Here is a 24,150-nt window from a genome sequence, read left to right as displayed (position 1 = left end):
TTGCATTTCAGGGAAAGCTGCAATCATCAATTTAGCCACACAGCAAGTTTAAGTGGGATTGAATCGGTTAGGATTAGCCCAGGTAAAAGCGCTGGTTTGGCAATGCTAATTATTGCCTGGGCAAGTGCAGAGTGCTTCGGATTTAATTTTCCTCTATCTATTTTGAAGCTTTTGTAAATTGGGGGAAAGAGAACCAGCCTCCTACAGACATAGTACACACAGAGACGCAGAAAGGAAATTATAGTGCCTTTGCCTTGCGAATGGAAGGTAAACAGCCTTCTTTTTCGACACTTCATTTTGCCTGTGTCTAGAAAGGCCTGTTTGTACAAGGCACACCAAGCGATGATTGCTGCTCCTTGTACTATCTCCTTTTTCTCTCACCTGAGAGACCACATTTCTTGTTCAAACAAGCATTAGTAGCCTGCAAAAATAGGAAGGGGACAGACATGTTCAGCTGGAAGTCCTGGCTGGATAGCAAAAAGAAAGAACAGTAAAGCATTCCATTTATTTGTTTCTTCATTTTTGACATTTATATACCCCTCTCACAATAAAGGGACTCTAGCTAGCTTGCAATAAAAACAATAATATCCAAATTTTTAAAACTACATTTTAAAAAAAGCATCAGCAATATTTTTTTATGGATCGTGAATTGATGTTAAAAACACTGCAATCCTTTTGTCAACTTATTGTGGCCTTGAGATCTCCAGACCTGCTTACACCACTGTGTTTTAAGGGGCCTTTGGAAGGATGTCAAGGATGGAACCAATCTCACCTTGGTGGTGAAGTGGTGAGGGGGGGACAAAATGATGTTCCAAAAGGTGGGGCAGAAAAGGCCGACCTTTTGGATCCCACCAGTTGAAGTTTTCTGTCAGCTTTACCCAGAAAGGCCAATCCACCAATCCAGAAAGAATCAAGCAGCTCAGGCAGGGACATTGTTATGCAGGAGAGAGACTAGTACAATAGCAACAATCTCAAGTGATCCTAAGACCTCAACTTAATGAATAGGATCCTACATCCAGCAACCTATGGAGGTGCACCCATAAAAAAACCTTAAGAGATTCTCAGATGACAATTTCCACACCACTGTCCTGAGATCTCAGTTCCCAAAATCCAGCTGAGATATTTCTGAGAGAGGAACATCCCTCTACACACACTTCTGGGCCCAGCCAGATTCCCAGAACAATATCATAACTGTGAGCTGTTCTCACTGGACTGGGAAGGGCTTCTTCTCAAACCACATCCTCCATAACTTGGGGGGAAGGAGAACCAATAGCCTTTCTTTGTATCAACAGCCAAAGTTTCTTTCACTTCTATCCCTTAAACTTCTGGCCTTCTCCAAACCATGCAGAGCAGCTATACACATGCAAAATAGCTCAAGCCTTTTTTGGCTGGTATTGCTGGTCTGAGTTGCTTCATTCTGAAGGTGAATTATTTTAGCTACAAGTTAAGGGAGCTAATAGTCAAGGCAGTGAGACATACTTTGAGTAGTGGACTGAAGGAGACTTTCACAAAAATGTAGCTTCTTTCAATTTTGACCTCATAATAGTCCTTAATGGGTTCATATCCAGTTCAACTTCTAAAGATGTCAACCTGGATTTACTTAAATATGAACAAAGAGGCTACTGTTTATCATCATTTTGAATTAAGATAATAAACTATGTCTTTGATCATCTAAGCTCATAACACCTTCAGCTATTTAGAACCAAATGTCCAAAGTATTATGAAAGAAGCAAATTCTTTCTATTTTACTCAAAATATAAGTTGACCCTTACAAGAGAGAGTTACAGGTAGGTCATGCATTTATCAGCATTGTAAAACTAGATTGACCATAAATATCCATGATGGGCATGATGGGTTAGAGAGGAGACATAAGAAAATTGCTACATAAGGAAATTGCAAGAAATGAATCTGTAAGGTAGGCTAAAGAGTACAGGCTAACATCTTTCCATTCAATTTTCACTCTAGGTTTATTTCTTTTTCCTAAGCTTCTTACTTTTAAGAAAATGCTTCAAACAGTGCTTTGAAAAAGCTGACACTGAAAAGCTATAAATAAATATCTTCAAACCTATACTTTCACTGTGGTCTATAATTCATATTATACATCCTTTTTTAATGGGAAAAAATCAAATAATAATGTATGTATCAACAATTCCCTAAAGGTTTTGTAGAAGAGTCTTGGCAAAGATAGCATAATGCAGATTTCATTTTCAAGGCCTTCCTGATGTGATACAATAAAGATATTTTAAGATATAGATTCTAGAACATAAAAAGAGTTATAATGGGTGCATGACATATAGCATGCTTTTTCGTAGGAGTCAATAAATTCCACTGGAAGGTTCAACATATAATCTGAGTTAAGAGTAGGTTCCACGATCAGAATGGGACAACTCACCACAGCCAACTTGCCTTGGCCAACTCACCATGGGATAAGTCAACACTTTTATTTAATTATTTCAAATAATTTTAATTTTTGGCATTCACATTTCATTTTGTCCTCCTTTTGCATCCTTTAATTGTTCTATTCCATCAATATTATGTAACTTTTTTTTCCTGCAGCAAGTTCTGCCACGGCAAGTTGGCTGTTGCGAGTTGGCCATGGTGAATTGGCTCTGGTTAATTGTCCTAGACATACACCCACACATCCATGATTTCATGTTCTCTAGCAGTTGATAATAAGATGCATGGTGGGTTTTCCTTAAAAGTAAATCCAGGGTCACCTCTTCCATGGCCAGGTTGATGATCAATTATTTTAAAGCATATTTATTTAATGATGATATGCCATCAATTTGGTGTTGATTCTTAATGACCAGACAAATGGATTTTCTCCACAGTGATCTGTCCCCAACCTGGCTCTTTGGGTTTTTCAACAAAAGAGTCCTTCTACCATATTGCTGGATGTCCTCTTCTTTTTCCTTTCACCTTTGCCAACATTACAACCTTTTCCAAATATCTAGGCTTTTGCATAATATGTCAAAATATGAAACTTGAATCTGGTCATTTGTGCCTTGAGGAAGAATTCTGGGCTGAGTTTTCTACGTTTCATTTGTTTATTTTCTCAGTTGTCCATAGTAATTGCAGGAGTCTTCTCCATACCAAAGTTCAAACATATAAATATTTTTTCTATTCTGCTTTTTCATAGTCCAGCTTTTACTTCTATGCAATATTATATTACAGGGGAAAAAACATTGCCTGCATGATTCTGATCTTTGTGGTTATGGATATATATCCCTGCATCTGAACATCTTTTCCAAATCCTTCATTGCTACTCTACTTGAAGCTAGTATGTGATGTAGCTTTGACTGTTGGTTCCTTTACTGTTGGTTAATAGTTGGTCCTCAAGGGGTCATTGCTGGACAATTTTTATCCAGCCAGCAACCTTTCCTTTGTAAGAATGATTGTGGTTGCATGGCAGCTTCAAAAAATCCTGGATGACCTTTCAGTCAGGGTTCGGGCTAGGTTATGGAACTGAAACCACATTGACTACAAGAGAGAGTGGATTGGTCATTGTTCTTCTTCACCTCTCTGCATCCTTCAATGCCATCAATTATGGTATCTGTCTGCAGTGGCTTCGGCAGTTTGGATAGTACTGTATCCTTCCTCTGGGATCAGCTCCAGTTGATGTTGATAGGAGGCAAAGATCCAGCCTACAGCCCTTACTTTGTGGGGTGCCTTAGAGAGGGTCTCTCTCCTCTCCTGTTCAACGTCTACTTGAAACTCCTGAGTGGAATCATCTGATAGTTGGTGTGAGATATCATCAATGTGTTGTTGATATCCAGTTTTATGTTTTCATCCTGAGCTGCCTGAGTGATACCAAGGTTATCCTGTCCCAGTGTCTGGAGGCAATAGGGGCCTGGATAAAGTGCAGTGGGCTTCAACTCAACCCAAGAGTGAGTGGCTCTAGATATTTGGGCCTTCTGCATAATCTTGGTGTCTTTCTGGACTCATGGCTCCTGCTAGAAGATTAGGTGACAACCATAGCTAGGAGACCCTTTGTAAACTTTGGGCTGTGCACCAGTTGCACTCATTCCTGGACCAAGAGTTTCTACTCAGAGTCAGTTGTGACCTCTTGTTTGGATTATTGCAATGTGATCTACATAGGGCTGCCCTTGAAAAACATTCAGAAGCTTCAACTGGTCCAAAATGTGACTGCAGAGGTAGTGGATGTTATTAGACATTTGACATATGTAACACCACTACTGCATGAATTGCATTGGTTACTTGTGTGTTTCTGGGTAATTCAAGATGCTAGCTGTCACCTTTTAAACCTTGCATGGCTTTGGAATCAGATTGCCTGAGGATTGTCTTCCTCAAGTGCTTTCTACATGTCCAATTTGGTCTGGCAAGTTGGACAGGCTATGGGTTCCATCAGCTAAGGAGTGTCATCTGGTCATTGTCTTGAGGTCTAGGAGATACGTCTTCTCTGGTATAGCCCCTGCCCTCTGGAGCATTCTCCCTTCAGAATTGAGGATGACCCTGAGCCTGTTAGCCACTCTTAAAGCCCTCAAGACCTGGCTTTCTATCTGGGTCTTTATTTCATTTTGTACTATGTTGTAACTGCTTTTAATTTTTATGATTGTTCCCCCCCTCCCCGAGTCACTTATTTGAGATGGGTGGCTATAGAGATTGAATTTATTAATTGATTTTACCTAGATGTTGGCCCATGCAAAGCATAGGTAATATGTATGAAATGATAAGTGACGCCAACAAGATGCAGAAAACTAATCGGCAGGTGTTGATGGGTTTTCCCTCTACTGTACATTCGCTTGTGGGGGATTTTTTCCTCCTCAAATATTAGCTGGCCAGATGGGCAATTATACTTTCAGCCATGCTGTGTCACCTCTTGACAAATAGGGCTGAGTGGCAGTGTGCACTCTGAATGATTGGATTTTCTTTGGCAAAAAATTAATGACCGCAACATTCCAGTTAATTGTTGACAATTGCTGCATATTCATTATTAACTTTCCTCACGTGAATTAGAGGGAAGGATTAGAGAGAAAAGTAACATTAGGTCTTTTTGCAGAGAGCTTGCTAAGTGAGGGAACTGGTTGTCAGCAAAAGAGAATCTTCTCAAAGAAGCAAATGTTGTAGCGTATAGCTGAATTCCTCTGGAACAGCGCTTGAAATTCCCCTGCTCACCCCATTCCCATTGTGGAATAAGCCAATTGTCTTTATTCTCTTTGTTTTCTATATAGGAAATTTCCCCTCGTTGCTATTGTCTCTCTTTCTTTCTCTCCTTCACTCCAATAACTTTTTTTTTCAAGAAAAAAAATGGATAGTATTTTTGCTATAGGACTAGCTGTCTCCCAAATGGGGCATTTTAGTCATATAGAGGGAGCTTAGATGAGGAAGAAGGACTTTAATGGAAGGACAAATCACCTTCCAATAGTTTCCAATGCTTTCCCTTTTTTTGCAAATGAGCATTTCTCTGTAGTATGTTGCATAGTACACTGATCTCTCTCTTTCATCATATGCTTGAATCTAATTCTTCCCTCTTGGCATAAGATCAGATCTGGTTTGTTTAACTTTCATCAGGATCTGTCTTTTCTTCCTATCACTTTCATATTTTTAAGGAAGGAACTTTCCTCTATAAGGCAGTTAAGGCAGATTGAAGAGCCGAGGTGGCGCAGTGGTTAAATGCAGCACTGCGGGTTACTTCAGCTGACTGCAGTTCGGCTGTTCAAATCTCACCGGCTCAGGGTTGACTCAGGCTTCCATCCTTCTGAGGTGGGTAAAATGAAGACCAGGATTGTTGGGAGCAATATGCTGACTCTGTAAACCGCTTAGAGAGGGCTGAAAGCCCTATGAAGCGGTATATAAGTCTAACTGCTATTGCTAACTGCTATTGTTAGATTTAGATTGGCAATAGCAGTTTCCATGGTCATGCGGCGAGCATGACTAAATGCCGAAGATGCATGGAACGCTGTTACCTTCCCACAAAAGGTAGTCCCTATTTTTCTACTTGCATTTTTACATGCTTCCGAACTGCTAGGTTGGCGAAGTAACAGGAGCTAGAGACAAGTAACAGGAGCTCACTCCGTTACACGGCACTAGGGATTCGAACCACCAACCTTTCTGATCAACAAGCTCAGCATCTTAGCCACTGAGCCACCGCATCCCATAAATGGATTCTACAGGAGGTTTACTACTTGGGTGTTTGAAACAACAGTGGTTCATAGGGCTTTAGGAAGGTTCTCGCAGTACCATGGGTTGAGATAACCAGAAGGAGAAGCTGTGCAACAAAAATCATGAGAAGAGAGCTGTCATGAAAGATGATTGCTTGAACTGAACTGGGGACAACTCAAATAGATTAAACTGATTTAAGGGCTGAGCTAATGTGAACAAGCTTAATTCAGTCAGATCAGTTTTGTGAGGTTGGTTTGGTTTAACACAGCTTTCTCTGCAATAAATAATTTAGAAATAGCTTTCTTTTCCCTGAAGCATAGTACCCATACAAGAAAACATAATAAAGCTTGCTGCTTTCTGATGAAATTGGTTTTTTTTAAATCTCTTTTTATCTTCCCCAGGCACCAGAGAAAAGTTGATTCCTCACACTGAGAGTTCAGATGACCATTGCAATGGCTTCCAGTTAAAATATATGGAGCGAGTAAAGGGGGCTTTCAGACAACCAGCTTTTCTACCACTAAACCCTTTTGACTTCAATTTACGGCCTACTCAGTATTGCTCCAGGCTGTTCTAACCATTTTAGATCTTTTGGGAAATTGGAATGCTAACAGGATAGGGCTTCTTTTTTTTTTTCCTTCAGAAAATTGCCAGAAAGCCAACACAAGCTCTTTATGAGCAACAGCTAAGCACAAAGAACTGGGAGCCAATTGAATTTTCAGATGCCAGCCAGTAACTGATTGCTGCATTCTTCCTTTCCATCCCAGGTTTACTTTATTCAGGGAATAAAATGAATTAAATGGGTCCCTTTTACTTATGCCTCCGCTTGCCATAATGGCATGCTGTCGTCTTCTTCAAAACCACTGATGCTGCCCTACAAAGGTTACTAAATTTGGACTGCCTTGCCTAACCCAGCTAGTTACAGCAGGCAAACAGTAACTTTTCCCTCGTAAGAGCCCAGACTGCTAAGCACAAAAAGGAAAACGAGCCCATTAGAATGTAATGCTTATTTCCAGATTTTTTTAAAAAAAAACTCATCGAGGAAGATTAACATTTCAAATTAGCAAGGCTTCACTATAGCCTCATCTGACAAGTCATTCTGATTTCTTATCAGATCTCCAACCATGTATGGAAGCATTTGAGGCAATGGAGAAATTCCTTTGGATAGTGTTTGTTCTTGCCCTTTATTTCTGGCAACAGATCGTGTTTCCCAGTGTTTAAACTAAGAAGGTTTATAAAACTAGTGTGAAGCCTGCATTAAATTATACTGAAAACCGTTGTGTTGCCCACCCATGAGTATGGTAGAGGCCAATATATGCTGCTTTTATCCATTAAAAGAGGAAAGAAATAACATAAACAGTAACTCTATGGCTGGGTTTGTAGTAAGCGATAATATCAAGATGCCATATTTGAGGTATAAACATCTGGATGACCACTGGAATATAATGGAATGAGCTCGAAGGGACCTTGGGGGTCTTCTAGTCCAGCCTCCTGCTCAAGCAGGAGAACCTATATCATTTCAGATAAGTGACTGTCTAGTCCAATGGCGGGTTCCAGATCCCGGTGCAACCGGTACGGTGTAATGTAGCCAAGCATCCACCACATGCACACGCACAGAAAGCGCACAGCGCACACATGCGTACTTACTGCCCGTGATTCTCCAGCTGCTCGGTGGAGCATTGCGCAAGCGCCAAATGCTCCATGTTTATGCGCAGAAGCCCCAATCAGCTCAAATACAGGCAAGGAAGGTGGGCAGGTGGGTGGGCCCTCCGGAGCACTGTACCGGAACGGTACCTGGTGCTCCCAGTAGGGACCAGTATGCCCATACCGGGGTGTACCGATCATATCCCACCACTGGTTTAGTCTCACAACTAGATGGGAACAAAGAGATAAAAACAACTCTCCTTGCTCCTATTTGTTACATGAGATACTAGTGCGGGGCAATAATTAAAATGTTGGACTAGAACTGTGATGGCGAACCTATGGCACGCTTGCCAGAGGTGGCACTCAGAGCCCTTTCTGTGGGCATGCGTGCTGTTGCCAGCTGCTCTTCCAAGTTCCATCACACATTATAAAGCCCTTCATGGTATTGGACTTGAGTACTTGAGAGACCGCCTGCTGCCAATTACCTCCACTAGACCGATTAGATCCCACAGATTAGGCCTCCTCCGAATTCCATCCGCCGGCCAGTGTCGACTGGCGACTACCCGGAGGAGAGCCTTCTCTGTAGCTGCTCCGACCCTCTGGAACGAACTCCCCGTGGAGATTCGAACCCTCACCACCCTCCAGGCCTTCCTCAAAGCCCTTAAAACCTGGCTGTTCCGACAGGCCTGGAGCTAAAGAACCGTTGCCCCCGTCTCGAATGGTATGACTGCTGTGTGTTTTTAAACCATGTATTGTTTTGTGTCGTTTTAATTTTGTCTGTATCCCCCCTTCCCTGGTTTGAGTTGTGAGCCGCCCTGAGTCCCCTTCGGGGGAAAAGGGTGGCATATAAATAAAATCAACATGTAAAAACACAACAACATGTGTACCAATCATATCCCACCACTGGTTTAGTCTCACCACTAGATGGGAACAAAGAGATAAAAACAACTCTCCTTGCTACTATTTGTTACATGAGATACTAGTGCAGGGCAATAATTAAAATGTTGGACTAGAACCGTGATGGTGAACCTATGGCACGCTTGCCAGAGGTGGCACTCAAAGCCCTTTCTGTGGGCATGCGCGCTGTTGCCAGCTGCTCTTCCAAGTTCCTTCACACACATGGGCAGAGAACAGCTGGTCTGGTGTGCATGTGCGTGGCGGGCAGCTGCTCTCTTCCAGGTTCTGGCACTCCGGGGTGCACACTCGCTTTGGCACTTGGTGCCGAAAAGTTTAGCCATCACTAGACTAGGACCTGGAAGTCTTGAACTAGCCTTAATGGTGAGCCATTGAAGTTCATTTCTAACCCTAACTCTAACCGATCTATAGAACTGTGTGATAAGCAAACTGAAGGGAAATAAATCTGAAATTCGCTCCACAAGAGGATGTCATACACTTCTTCAGTGCTAACTTTAGTCCCAGCAAAGTGTAGCTACAACAAATGTAAAACACGCCTGTAATATGCGAAGACAGTCAATGGGCTTTGCATGGGTAATTCAGGTTGTGCTTTGTGTGATAACGGAGATGAGGGTAGTTACTGTTCTCCATCTGGCAGACCTTCCAAGTAACAATTACTGGAGCTACGCTTCAATTTAGGAAATGCTCAAAAACGTCAGAGAGCTCAACTCTCAACTTTAGCTGCTATTTGTTATTTTATAGAGTGTTGATATACTCGAGTTCTAAAGATTCTGGATGGTTTACACTACAGTGAAGTGCCCTTCAAGTGGGCTTGAACTTCCAAGAAGCCTGCAAGGTTACATTCTGGTCCTAGAAGACAAGGCAGAGAAATTGCAGTAGAGTCGTCTCCTTCTCTTTGCGCAACATACCCCAACGCATGAGAAGAAAACAGGGTGTTTCTTTGCTGCACATGAGGCATAAAGCTCAGCATCACCCCCAAAGAAAATATAATCACTTCCAATTAGATAACATTAGTAATTGGGATTAGCAATCAAAGGCTGTCCATTTACAAGCAATTCCCAGTAATGCTGAATAATTGATAGTAATTAAGCACTAATTAATTCATGCTGGGACTGATCCTGTTTGAGCCAGCTTGTGCCATCAAATCTCCCTCTAGCTTCTTTGAGGAAAGGATCAGACTTTATGTAGACATAAGAGGGAACATTAGCTTTATTTACAGTTTAACATCACAATGAATTTTTAGCAGAGCTAAGTGGCACTTTCTGCGCCACAATTTTCTTTTTGCATGCTCTTAGTCATCTATCAAAACGTAAACTAAGCATAGCTCCCAAACAGTAGATAATATGCAGGTAGCTTTGTGAGGGTGCAGCCCTTCTTTTCCCCTAAATTATTTCCCTTTCTTGTGTCCAAGACATAAAAGCAGATAGACAGAGACGCCCCTCTGAAGTTGTTGATGCTGTCATGACCTATACTGTTCCTTTCATAGGTTTCTGTGCTGTCAATATAGATTTAATTTTCTCAATTGTTAAAAGGTGATCATCCGTTGACACCCTCTGGCTCAATTAGCAATGATTGACAAAACAGTGAGATGAAGGTATCAGGCAGATTTGGGTCAGCTTTTATGATTCCACATATTTGTTTGAAGAATATAGCTCTTCTGTGATGATATATTTCTGATATATACTTCATACAGAGTAGCCCGAAGTAATGTCTTAGGAGCAAAAAGTATAGTTCTTACATGCTGAGGGATTCTAGTTGGGTACTTCTGGCCTATGGGATTTTTGAAAATATTTCACTGACGTTCCTAAGTATGCAATCAAGGAAATCCAACTTCTGTTATGGGGGTCATACATACATACATACATACATACATACATACACTCCACAAATAAGCATCACATTGACTGTATGACGATAGAAGTTGTAATACATTATATCAGGAACTGGGGGGAAAGGTCTGGGAAAAGAAAGTAGCTTGTGGGGTATATTGCACATTTGGAGATGATGGGTGGGTGGGCTAGTGGGTGGATAAATACAGTAGATGGATGGATGGATAGAGAGAGATGAGGGAATGCATAGATAGAGAGAGTATGAAATTGGTGAGTGGTTAAGTAGGTAGGTAGGTAGGTAGGTAGGTAGGTAGGTAGATAGATAGATGGATGGATGGATGGATGGATGGATGGATGGATGGATGGATGGATGGATGGATGGATGGATGGATGGATGGATGGATAGATGATAGGTAGGTAGATAGATAGATAGATAGATAGATAGATAGATAGATAGATAGATAGATAGAGACAGACAGACAGACAGACAGACAGACAGACAGACAGACAGACAGACAGACAGACAGACAGACAGACAGACAGACAATAGTTTCTAGGTGTCTGGCTTCTGCAGCAGCAACTGATTTTTTAATACTTTTTGCGCATTTTTGCACTCTAGTGGGGAATAACTCAGCTTGGCAGGCAAGCACTCTGCTTATCGGTTCATGAGCAACTTTCCAGAGGGTGTCTCCTGTCACATAAAAATGAGGAAGCTGTAAAAAGAGGAATGAGCTGAATGAACCAGAGTGTGTGAAAGAGCTACAAAATCCATTCTTGGGTTGTCAGTTTCTTGCAAACATCAAAAGGAAAAATGTGTCCCCTAGAGCCAATGTTCCTGATTGTCACTCCACTCAGCTGCATTCACACACACCCTCTGCTTATTGCCCAGAGGAGGGGTTTAACTGGGGAAGACGATGCAGAACTGAACAGAAAGAAAACTACTGGAAGGCAGGCAGAGTGCAATGTATGTCTCTCTGTGTGCACGCACATGCAAATTGGAGCAGCCCTTTCAATGAGGCTCAGTGGAGTAATGTTCTTTGGAGGGAAGTCAGGCTACATCATTAATAGTCTGTGGATACTCACCCTAATTGATCGTTATGTTTATGGATTTTGTTTAGCAGGGGACCTATTAATTTTCCCAATCCCAACCACCCTTTTTACTTTCTTATTTCGAGCCGTCTTACGATAAGAGGACTGGTATTCCTAGGAATCTGTGAGAAAAAGATGCTCTGCAGGAACCAATGGACAGGTTTTGCCCTGAAGGATGTAAATAGTTAATTTCCCTGTAGGTCTGTCCTAGCTGTGCAGCTTTCTAACTTGTTCATAAATGATCTGGTATCACAGTAGAGGAGCAAAAAGATCCAGTTTGCAGAAGTTACATGATCCTGAACCATCAAAAGTATTGGGAACAGTTTCAAAACAAAATAGTGAATGAGAAACAGGGCAATATTGCATTTGCAAATATTCCGTTAATGACAGAAAGTGAAGAGGAACTGAAGAGCCTTTTGATGCGGGTGAAGAAGGAGAGTGCAAAAGTTGGATTGAAACTCAACATTAAGAAAACTAAGATCATGGCATGCGGCCCTCTCAATTCCTAGCTAATAGATGGGGAAGAAATGGAAGTAGTGACAGATTTTATTTTCCTGAACTCCAAGCTCACCACAGATGGGGACTGCAGCCAAGAAATTAAAAGATGCTTGCTCCTGGGGAGGAAACCTATGACAAATCTAGACAGCATACTAAAAAGCAGAGACATCACCCTGCCAACAAAAAGTGTGTATAGTCAAGGCTATGGTTTTCCCAGTTGCAATGTGTGGCTGTGAAGGTTGGACCATAAGAAAGGCTGAGTGCCAAATAATTGAGGCCTTTGAACTATGGTGCTGGAGAATCCCTTGGACTGCAAGGCGATCAAACTGGTCAGTACTAGAGGAGATCCACCCTGCCTGCTCTTTAGAAGGCCAGATCCTGAAGATGAAACTCAAATACTGTGGCCACCTAGTGAGAAGGAAGGACTCACTGGAGAAGAGCCTAATGCTGGGAACGATTGTGGGCAAAAGAAGAAGGGGATGACAGAGAATGAGATGGCTGGATGGAGTCACCGAAGCAGTAGGTGTGAGCTTAAATGGACTCCGGGGGATGGTAGAGGACAGGAAAGCCTGGAGGAACATTGTCCATTGGGTCTCAATGGGTCATACATGACTCTGCAACTAACAACAACAAAATATTCTTTGAAGAAGAAGAAAAGTCTAACTCCAAAGGGGAAGCATTGTGCCTATTCATATCATGACCATGTTTCAATAACCTGTGACCACAAATTAGCCACTTACATTTTAGCCTAGAGCATTGCACAAATCATAATGGGTTCATTCTTCAGTATATCACACACACCAAGAAAAGTGGGTTTATAGAGTAAACTATGGTTGTTAATCATGTTGTACAAATATGAAACCTAGTCGGCATACTAAGGTAATAACTCTTGCTAAGACAGTTTTAAAGGGGGCTAAGCAATTTCCTGAGAGAATCAGAGTCCTCGCAGAGTTGGGCAAATGGGGCCAAGTGATATAATGTGAATTATATCCTGATGCAAACATTTTGACACCATCATGACTTCTATACGAGTCCAACGTCAAAGGCTTCTTATCATGATGGCTGTAAGCGGTTTTTCTGATTATTAATAGTGTCACTTTGATTAACAATTGATGGGGAGCCACAACAGGAAAATATTTCATCTTGATTCCCTGTTTGTGACTTTCTTAGATACCATTATAACAGTATTTACACATAGCACTGCTACATGTTTCGCTGAACAAGCCATGCCAGTACGGTTCAGACTTTACATTAAGCTGCAATGGATGCTATCAAGTGTCATGCTAAGCCCAGAAGAACCCACCACATTATGACTTAGTATCATGAGTGAAGTAAGCTTATGAGATACAGAATGCTGGAGCTCACCCTTTTCAATCGACCTTTGTAGAGAAAGCATACTACTTTCAGATATAGATGTGTTTCAGTACATCAGTGCTGAAGAAGTTCCTGCCATCACCCAAACCACCACTTCTCCTGATAACGTGAAAAGTCAGTGCTCTGTGTTTAAAAAAATTGGACTGCATGTTAAGGTAGTCAAACAGTTCATTTAGTGACCATTTCAAGTTACAATGGCACCATAAAAAGTGACTTATGACCATCTCAGCATCCCCGACGTCACATGATTTACATTCAGATGCTTGACAACTGATTCACATTTACGATGGTTGCCGTGCCCCATGATCATGTGATCCTCTTTTGCAACTTTCTGACAAGCAAAGGGATTCGGGAAACCAGATTCACTTAAAGTGTTACTAATTTAAGAACTGCAGTGATTCACTTAACAACTATGGCAAGAAAAGTCGTACAATAGGGCAGAACTAACAAATTTCTCACTTAGCAACATACATTCTGGGCTCAATTGTGATCATGAGGCTACCTGTATAATACTTTGGCCCACTATATCATGGGGGTCTTTCCATCAAACAGAGGTCTAACCATCACTACTGCCCTCCCTACATTTTATCACAATTTTAACTCTGTAAATCAGTTTATGGAGAGAGAGAGCGACAGACCAAGCTTATTTATTGAAATTTACAGAGAAAAAACATAATATTTAACTAGGTTTAAGATGCATTGTTTTAAAACAAGGGGAATTATTGAAAATAATCATTATTGTTTACAAAGGGTCAATAATTGTCTAATCATTTTTGGCCCTTGAAATCAATGATATGGGAAGAAGGAATCTTAAGGTAGAATTGTAACTTAATACATGTGTGTCGGTGGAATCTTTACTACTCAAAATCATGATAGAATTCAGTATTTAAGCTCTAATAGGAGGTACAGCAGCAGAATACCATGACTCTGTAGTGCATTGCCCATCCTTGAGGCAATCTAGCATTGCTGACTGGTTTACTCTCCAGAGCTTGTTTGATCTAGATCAGGGGTTGGGAACAATGGCCCTTTTATGACATGTGGACTTCAACTTCCAGAATGCTGGCTCAGAATGCGGAATTCTGGGAGTTGAAGTCCACAAGTCATAAAGGGGCCTTCATTCCCCAGCTCTGATCTAGACAATGAATCCGATTGTTGCATTTTTGCATTCCGGAATATGTGTATGTGTACGTGTGTACGTGTGTACGTGTGTGTGTGTGTGAGAGAGAGAGAGAGGGAGGGAGAGGGAGAGGGAGAGAATTAGAATTATACCTTCATGTATGAAGGTATAAACATGTAGTGCAACAATCCATGTTTTAGGCAACTTGGTAAATTTGTATCTCTGGAACCATTTCAAGTTAGCATTGCTTTCTTCAAGGTCTCTATTATGATGATGAAGAAAAGTTCTTTCTCTTTTAATCTTCCTTTGTTCTCTTTGAAAGTCGATTCTCTCGGCTGCTCTTACATCATGAAAAAGAATAGGATCATATGTCCCTTTATCATAATCATGAAGATATGGCATGTCATTGTTCCTTGTTTGAATAATTTGCTCACATATGATGTATGCTAATGGAGGGTGAAGGAATAAAACCAATGCCAGTGCTTGAACCAAAACCTTTAACCTACCAAGGTCTCCAAACTCAAGTTACCCTCTGTATTAGCTTAGCTTGCCTAGACATTTAGACATAATTCACAGTAAAGAGCATGAATTAACAAATGAATTAAGTGAAAGAAAAACTGTTACATTGTAAGACTGTGAAGCTGAGAGAGATAGGAGGAGGATGTAACAAATTGCTATGGAGTAATGGAAATAAAAGAGTAGATTGGAAATAAATGAATGCAAATAAAAAATAGATTTATTTTACTTTTTAGCCCTTGGTTATGAATGAATGGGTTAAAATATGCATCAGAAAGTTTCATTTAGTGCTATAGGATGTTGTGGGTAGCAGCTTCTGCAGGATAGAAAAGGGACAGAGTGATACAAATGGTATTGCGGTAAAAACCCTGCTCCTTTGCAGGGGCATCAAAAGAGAAATGCTCATGGTGTACCACTGCAATACAGTGTTTATTGTTCTGACAAAATATTGCATACTTTGGTTGAAAGTAGGATTTCGTATGTTACTATTAGTTGCATTCTATGCATCATTGAATTGTAATAATGGAAGAACCAGAAGTAATTGGGTTGGGGGGGAGATAATGCAACATTCTGAAATAATATGATCCAGAGGAAAAGAGATGTTTTAGATGACATGATTGAGTGGGAGGGCACAAGACAAGATAGCAGAGGAAGTGACTGATTCTAAAGATCTCAAAATGAATTTAAAAAGGTGATTGGTGAGCATCTGGTTAGATAATGATGTAGAAGGAGCTCACATTAGGAGAGATTTTCCTTTTTACTCCAAAAACTATAAAGTAAAAAATGAATCAAAAGTGATGTAAAATTACCCTGTATTCCTTTTTTAAAAAAAGCTGTTTTATAAGTTTTTGATCGCACAAAAATAGCTAGAAGCATGCCCAGAAGACATATAAATGGTAGTAGATCAAAGTAGCAAATGGATACAAGCTTCTTTTTTCATTTGTTCTTTTAAGCTGTTCTGATTTCCCAACTAAAAGACTGTCTAGTCACATTTCAGCCTTCCAGTACTGGCCATAAATATAGATGTGGCTTGTATGAACTGACACCTAATTATTATGCCAACATCCATGCTATTCTTTGTCCATCTTTTTAGAAGAACCAGCTCAGCCCAAGATGCTGTGGAATCTTGAAAAGAAGATTAAAGTAACCTTATTCTCTTAATAATGAAATGGTTGAGTGCTCTCACCCTAAGACTTCCCCCTTAAAAGCTCTACCAGCTAAACAGTAAAACAGGCCCTATAGTGATAGCGCCAGGCTTTTTCTAAAATCACAGTATGTTGAATGCAAGTTCTCATTTTAGCTCTCTCTTTGCTTAATGCAGGTACATTCAAGGGGCCTCATCTCCAAAAGACATGGTGATCATTGTGGATGTGTGAGTATTTTTTCCCTACAATTTTCTACGTGTCATGTTTCCAGACTATATCTTATTGTTTGTATAATGCTAAAAGGGACACGGTGGCTCAGTGGCTAAGACGCTGAGCTTGTCAATCAGAAAGGTTTGAATCCCTAGCGCTGTGTAACGGAGTGAGCTCCTGTTACTTGTCCCAGCTTCTGCCAACCTAGCAGTTCGAAGGCATATAAAAATGCAAGTAGAAAAAATATGAAACACCTTTGGTGGGAAGGTAAAAGTGTTCCATGTACCTTCGCCGTTTAGTCATGCCGGCCACATGACCACAGAGACGTCTTTGGACAGTGCTGGCTCTTTAGCTTTGAAATGGAGATGAGCACCACCCCCTAGAGTCAGGAATGACTAGCACATGTGCGAGCGGAACCTTTACCTTTTTATAATGCTAAAATTCTTGAAATGAGTTTGGAGGCCCAGTGGGCAGGAGAAACTGTCTCCACAGCATAAGATCATCATGGAAAGGAATTGCAACATATACCTGGTGCTTCAGATATGAGGGCAATGTGACTGTAGCAGCTGTCCTCACATTAGTTACTCGCTGGATTTGGCTGATCCAGCTGACCAAGAGGGTGACTCTTCCCTCCCTCACAGCCAATATATACCTCTCCCAAAGCTCTACACAGATAGCAGTGAGCAGACAGGAGTGGGCCATTCTTTCATCAAGGCTGGAACAGCCTAAAATTTGCTATTTCCCTTACCAATCTGCACCTTATTTGTAGTGCCCTGGTGTGTTCAAAGAGCATTGCGGGAGTGGGGGGAAGAATCTGGGCCTGACCAAGTTTTTGTCTCTCTCATCTTATACTAAAAAAAAAAAAAAAGGGTTACTTTAAATTTCTCCTTTGTTCTTGCTTCAGTCTTTGGACTGCATAATCCCTTGTCTAAGTCCCTCCTTAATGGCTCTTTCAAGGTCAGCTCTAAATTCCTTTTGGGAATTTAGTGAGCAGTGGTCTGCAGTCTTTTGCAGCCGAGCTGGGATATATTGCTTCAAGATTTTGAAGGCACAGATATATATGAGTGGAAGGTTAGATGCAATCAGCACATATGCTAAAAACCATTTTGCTGGAAAATCAATTCTATTTAATTTGGCATAACTTATTCCTAAATAAACAGCAATAAGGCTGGAAAACTGAAAGCTGCAAGTCTATCCATATTGATTTGCTGATCCCAGGGATCTCCCCTTTTACCTTCCACCTCTTCCAACAAAGGATTAATTCTCACAGCTATGACAGAAGTGCCTAGGACAAAGATGGAAGAATCTTAACATTTGATCCTACACTTATTTACTCAGGTCCCAAGTACATTTAGTGGCATGTGCTGACTAATCAACTAGGTTTTTTTATTTTTTATAAAGATTTTTTTTATTTTTGAATAAACACAGACAAAACACACACACAAAAACCCACAAAACCATCTTCCATTACAAATTATATAAAGTGTATCGATTGCTTACAAAAACTTCCATGCATCCCTTCCACAGTCATCACCTACAATTCATCTCAAATCATACATTTTAAATCAAATATATTTATATATATATATATATTAGTGTCATCATACCTCAACCTTCATTTGACTATAATTGTTTTTACGTCCTTTTATATAAAATATTCCAGATTTAAAGCAAAACCACATAATGGCATTATATTAGCTCTTCCCAATATCATCCAGTAACATTACATCTTTATAACATGTTCTAAATAAAAATTGGTTATATTTAATAACAGAGTTTCTAAACCTCCTTTCATAGTCACCATTTGCAATTTATATCAAATTTCCTCTTATCATACCAATACATATATATATATGCATTATTATCATTATCAATGAATTATTTAACTGTATCCATTATCACTTCATTTTATACATAATGCTCTAAATTTAACTAAATTTGACTTAATTTTTTATAATAAACTTTCATTACATCAACCTGTGTCTTTCCAGTAATAGTGCAGTCTTATGTCTCTTGCCATTTGTGGTATTAGTATTCTGGTTATTTCCTTAGTAGGTTTTGTATGGACTTCTCTTCGCAACTTATTGCTTATTGCATATCTTGTATGAGCTCGAAACTCTCCATCTGCTTCTTCGATCAGCTTATCTTTGGTTATCACTAGTGCTTCTGACAAAATTTCTCTCCTTCGTTCCATCAATTCTTCCCTCTTTTCTTCTATACTTTGAAATCTGGGGTAGAGCTCCAGTCCATCTCTCTCCCCTTTCCATATTCCACTCTTTCCATTTCCAACCACGCTCCATTCACTGTCAGTATCAACAATTTTCTTGTCTCTCTGTTTATTTTTTCCTTCAGTTTTTAAAACTCTGACCTCCACTTTTTTCATTTCATGAACATCCTCAATTTTTCCATCAAATTTTACTGTTCTACGATCTATGTTCTCCAATCTCTTCTCTATTTTCTCTGTTACTTCTAATAATTTTTGAATTTCAAACATAATCTTTTGCAATGTTAAGGTTTCTTTTTCACTTGTAACCACTGCCACTCTGGCATTCAAAACTTTTTATTAAATTTAAAGCAAGTTCATTTATAATCTTTCAAGACAAGTCTTTGTTTTCACTCCACTCCAGCTGCCAATAAAGCTCCCAAAGAGAATCTGTATAAACAACCCATGCTCTTCTCACTATCACTCTCCGTAAACAAGCTGAGTAACCTTGAAATGCAAACTCAAATGATCAAAGAGAAAAAAGAAAAGACAATATTTCCAAACCTTCCAAGCCTCCAGCCTCCAAGTGGCAGTGCTACTTCCTTTCCCTCTGTTATTACAGTCCTCTTTGTATTCCTTTTATATCTTCTTTATAATCCAGGCTTAAAGAAAACAAAATTCTTATATGGAGCAACTCTTCCCTGTCACTGTCTCTTTGGGACGGTTTAGGTCCAAAAGGACCGTCCAGCGGCAAAAGTATCGACTGCGATCTTGGAGCTCCAAGATCGTACGTCGTTTTGTTACAACGTCAGCTCCTTCTTCCCTAATAAACTAGTTTTTAAACTACGTCCTGCGGTGGTTGTTGTTGTTTTTAAAAAAAGCTTTGAATCTGGGATGGATTCGAGTATAATGGATAATTATCAAATGCTGTTGCTAAAAACTACTGGGTATAGACAGAAGAATGTTTTTGTCAAACAAGGACACTGGTGAAACAGTCTGAACCTGAGGGGAGGAATATGCCCACACCAATCTGAACTGGACCATAGTGCTGGGGGGCTCACCTCAACACATAGTGGCTCGACATAAGTGTGATTGACAGAATGGCCATTAAAGTACATCAGAAGGTACTCATGGTTAAGCTCCTACAGTTTGTTGCCTGTTGATGAGGGAAAACATTTTGAACTTAGAACAGCTAAGAGCAACCCTAAGCTGTCTCAGATATGGGTTAGCAACAAGATGAAGGCCACCTCATGTGGTCACAGTACAGGAAATATGTTGCTATGTCATGCTTTTGGAAATGAGGAAAGATTCTTAATGGGACCTTACCTTCTGTTACAGGAGTGGCAGCGTCAGTGGCCTGACACTGAAGTTGATGAAGACCTCAGTTTATGATATGTTGGACACCCTCTCAGATGATGACTACGTTAATGTTGCTTCTGTGAGTAGCCAGCCTGTGGTGGGAAATTAAGGGGCAATGACAGAGGTAGCTTTCCACCAACATGGCATCCACTAGTTTGGCATTGACTAGATTGGGAAGTCTAACTAAAAAGATAATAAATGCTAATATTCATAGTAGTCCATAGCGTCTTTAAAAATAGATTTGTTTTGAACCAATAAGTTGGCTATATTTGCTTTTATATCTTTGGTAATGCAATGCTGAGTAATGCCTCAGTCCAGATTTTTTAAAAAATGGAATGCAGACCAAGAGAGTTTGGCGATTTGTGCTAAGGAAGTAAGATGCCGAATCTAATTGTTCTTCGTTGTAGTGTCATCCATGGCAATAATTGATGGGTTTCTCTATTACGTATAGATTCTCTTAATTACATTATAGATATAGATACATGCATATACCTATATCTATAAAAACATACACATATTCTTTCTTACATAAAAATGCATGCTCAATTTAGGAAAGAGCAGATTGAATGATACTAAATTGTACTACAACCTATTGGTAACCAACGTGTTATAACTGTGTAGATATTTAGAATTCAGAGCTGCATCCCTCTATTCTGACATAGGACAAATAGGTATGCCCACAGTCTACGGGTTTATAAACTAACCATAAGGAAATATCGGGTGTATTGTGGCAATTCATACATGCCTAAAGATAGTGAAAAAGAAAGCTTTCAAGAAATCTTTGCTCTCTAGGGATGTTGGAAAGCTTCATTTATCTGAACTTGAATAGATTGAAAATTTTCACAATCCAGACAGGTTTTTTGGTTAGATTTTGCACTTCTCTGGATTTTGCAGCACATTTTTCCTACAATCCAGTCCACCCTCATCTAGAACATTTGACTGAAAGAGTGTCAAATACTGCAATAGTAATAATATACAATGATATATAATCATTTACATTGGAATAACAACTGCACCTCAACGCATGCTGTAAATACTTGAGAATACATTACCAGTGTAGATTATTGTTTTTGTCAATTAATTTTCAGTCCTATTAGTTAATAGTACAAAACAGTTAGTCCATGAGTTATGATCACAATTGAGCCAACACAATTTATGTTGCTAAGTGAAACATTTGTTAAGTAAGATTGTCCCATTTAATGACTTTTCTTGTCACATTTGTTAAGGGAATCACTGCAGTTGTTAAATTAGTAACAGGCTTGTTGAGTGAATCTGGTTTCCCCATTGATTTTCTTTGTCAGAAGGTTGCAAAAGGTGATCGCATAACTCCGGAACACAGCAATGTAAATCAGTTGCCAAGCTTCCAAATGTAAGTCACGTGGCCATGGGGATGCTGCAACGGTCATAAGTGTGAAAAATGATCATACACTTTTTTCAGTGCTGTTGTAACTTCGAAAGGGCACTGAGTGAACTGTTGTAAGTCAAGGACTACCTGTAGTGCAGCCGAGGTGGTGCAGTGGTTAAATGCAGCACTGCAGGCTACTTCAGCTGACTGCAGTTCTGCAGTTCGGCTGTTCAAATCTCACCGGCTCAGGGTTGACTCAGCCTTCCATCCTTCCGAGGTGGGTAAAATGAGGACCCGGATTGTTGTTGGGGGCAATTTCCTGACTCTGTAAACCGCTTAGAGAGGGCTGAAAGCCCTATGAAGCGGTATATAAGTCTAACTGCTATTGCTATTGCTATAGTACAATTTTGGAGAAGATGATGGTTCACAATTCATACTGGAGTCAATCTGTTTCGCTCATATAAATTCAGCTTATACCAGTGGCAGGCATGATAGTCCAGGGGACAGGGAAGTGAAGATGAAAGAACTAACCACTCAGGAACAAGATAAGTATTTCTAGACTAGCAGCAAAAGAAGTTAATGATCAAAGCTGTTATCCTGGATTTGATGGGGTGCATTTATTGCCTGCTCTTGCACTTAGCAGCCTCCAGGAGTTAAAAGGATAGCTTCTCTAGGAAACGAGTGGCTCAAAGCATCTCAAACCAAAATGCCACATCGGCCCTACAAAAACAACCATGCTCTTTATTTGCCTGATTTGTTTCCTTGTATAACACGGGATGGGGGGGGAGAGAGAGATGCCCGTCAGAGGCCTTGGCTTCTGCCTCGTGCACCTCCTGCAGCCCAATTCACCATTTCTGTCACCTTTCCTTTTCCCACACTCCTGACTGTTCTTTGCCTTTGATCGATTGCAAATGACAAAACACACCTGCAAGAAATAAATTGCATCCTCCTCCTGCCATTTCTTCTGTGTCAGCTTTGACAAACCGTTTGGCTTGCACAGGGGTGGTTCTTTTTGGTGGAAATTACAGGGAGGGCGGGGGAGGGATGCAGCAAAGCTAGCAGGTATGACAAGGATGAGGAAAAGGAAAGCTTTGACTGAGAGGATGATGGCTCATGAAAGAAGCCGGGTCCTTTCCTGGATCTGGGTTGGATTAAGGTTAGTTTACAGGCAGGAACACGTGGTGGGTTATGGATCAAGAATGGAGTTGGAGGCTTCAGCAAAGCTGAGCTCATTTTAGAAGTGTCTTCCCAAGCTGTTGCCTCCAACTGGATGGATACATGAAAAGGAATATCTAAGGATCACAGCCACTTGTTCAACAGCTTCTTTCTACCTGTAACATCCTTGTCCCTAATCTAAAAATAGAGGGTCCTTTTTACCTGTTCTTCCCTGCTCTCCTAATCCACTGGCAAGTGTAAAGCTTCTGGAACAGGAGAGGTGTTCTTTCATCTCTGCTGTGGCTTGAAGGAAGTAAGGAACAATCTAAATCTACTTAAATATCTCTGTGAATGACGTTCTACTCTCTAGCAAACACATGGAGCTTTATGGGAGAGGAAGAGGACTCACCCATTCAAACTGAAAAGCCTTCCTTTTCTTTAAAAAAAAATCAGCTCAAGGAAGAATAAAACTTGCCTCTCTTCCAAGTGCCCTATAGTTGTTTGAGACAGGGTATTTTTTTTTGGAGGAGAGAGGTGTCTTGCTTCCCATCCCTCTTTATCTATTCGATAACGGTTGGCAGAACCAGTGGTAGGTTGCAGGTGGTACGCCCTGGTACGAGCATACTGGAGCCTGCTCGGAGCACCGGATATCATGCTCCAGAGGGCCTGCCTGAGCTCCTTGCCGGTCTTTTAAGTCTTCAGCATTTCCGTGCACGGTGTATAGAGCATCTGCGATACTCCGCTGAGCAACTGGAGCATCATGGAGCCTCACAGAGGTGGTAAAACGCATGTGCGTGCTGCACGCATCCATGTGGATGACACCGGGCCGGCTCCAACCATACCGGTTGGAACGGGATCTGGAACTCACCACTGGGCAGAACTGTAGGCTTTCCAACTCTCCATTCCTTATTCTAGAATGGGCTTAATTGTCAGTAAACCTTTAGGCATGATTTACCAAGTTCTGATACTTCACTGCAGACAAAAATTAAGCCACTACATCAGAATAATCTGCCTGCTATGTTATCTCACAGTCACAGAGTATGTACTGTATGTATGCATGTATATTTGCTCCATAGTTTAAATTCTAGACTTTCCCCCTCCACCTCTTCTTTCTAATTTAATGGACCTTTGGCTATTCTTTTCAAGGTCACAGCTGGAATGTGTTGACACTAATGTCACTAGCCTGAGAACCATTGGTCACTCTTACACTAGCTTTCTTCTGAAGATAGGAAGGAATGATATCATCACAGCTGCAAGAAATGCTCCCGGTAGCAAGGATGGGAAGTGACAGAGAGATGGAGAAAGCAGGTGTTGCTTGTAGAACAGCACAAGGAAATGAATGACTTGATGCCCTTTGCCCTTGCTGACTGACAAGTACTTGACCTGACCTTAAGCTAAACAGGTCCCAGTGGCCAGAACAGCTGAGGAAGGGTGTCTGAAGATCCCACTTTCTAAGAATGGTTCTGTAGCCTCATGCCTGTTGAATATCAGGGGAAAAAATAGGAGCATGGTTTGTATAATACTCATCCTATACATGCACTGACACTAATATTTGTTTGTTTATTGTTCCATCCTTTAACATTTTTCTGCCTCTTAAGCCTTAAAGGGACAGATCCTATGTACAGTATGTA

The 24,150-nt window shown here is 40.6% G+C and overlaps 1 protein-coding gene across 1 annotated transcript in view; it reads left to right on the top strand.

Annotated features, from left to right (window-relative positions):
* CACNA2D2 (calcium voltage-gated channel auxiliary subunit alpha2delta 2) overlaps nucleotides 1-24,150 on the top strand; it is a 583,233-nt gene that overhangs the window by 459,406 nt on the left and 99,677 nt on the right. Inside the window, exons 9-10 of the mRNA XM_032210871.1 lie at nucleotides 16,424-16,474; nucleotides 19,999-20,098. Coding sequence (XP_032066762.1) covers nucleotides 16,424-16,474; nucleotides 19,999-20,098 — 151 coding nt within the window. The remainder of the gene's footprint in view (nucleotides 1-16,423; nucleotides 16,475-19,998; nucleotides 20,099-24,150) is intronic.

The sequence above is a fragment of the Thamnophis elegans genome, chromosome 2 (assembly GCF_009769535.1).
Source record: "Thamnophis elegans isolate rThaEle1 chromosome 2, rThaEle1.pri, whole genome shotgun sequence".
Classification (NCBI taxonomy): domain Eukaryota; kingdom Metazoa; phylum Chordata; class Lepidosauria; order Squamata; family Colubridae; genus Thamnophis; species Thamnophis elegans.
This window is presented reverse-complemented; position numbering and strand designations above follow the sequence as displayed.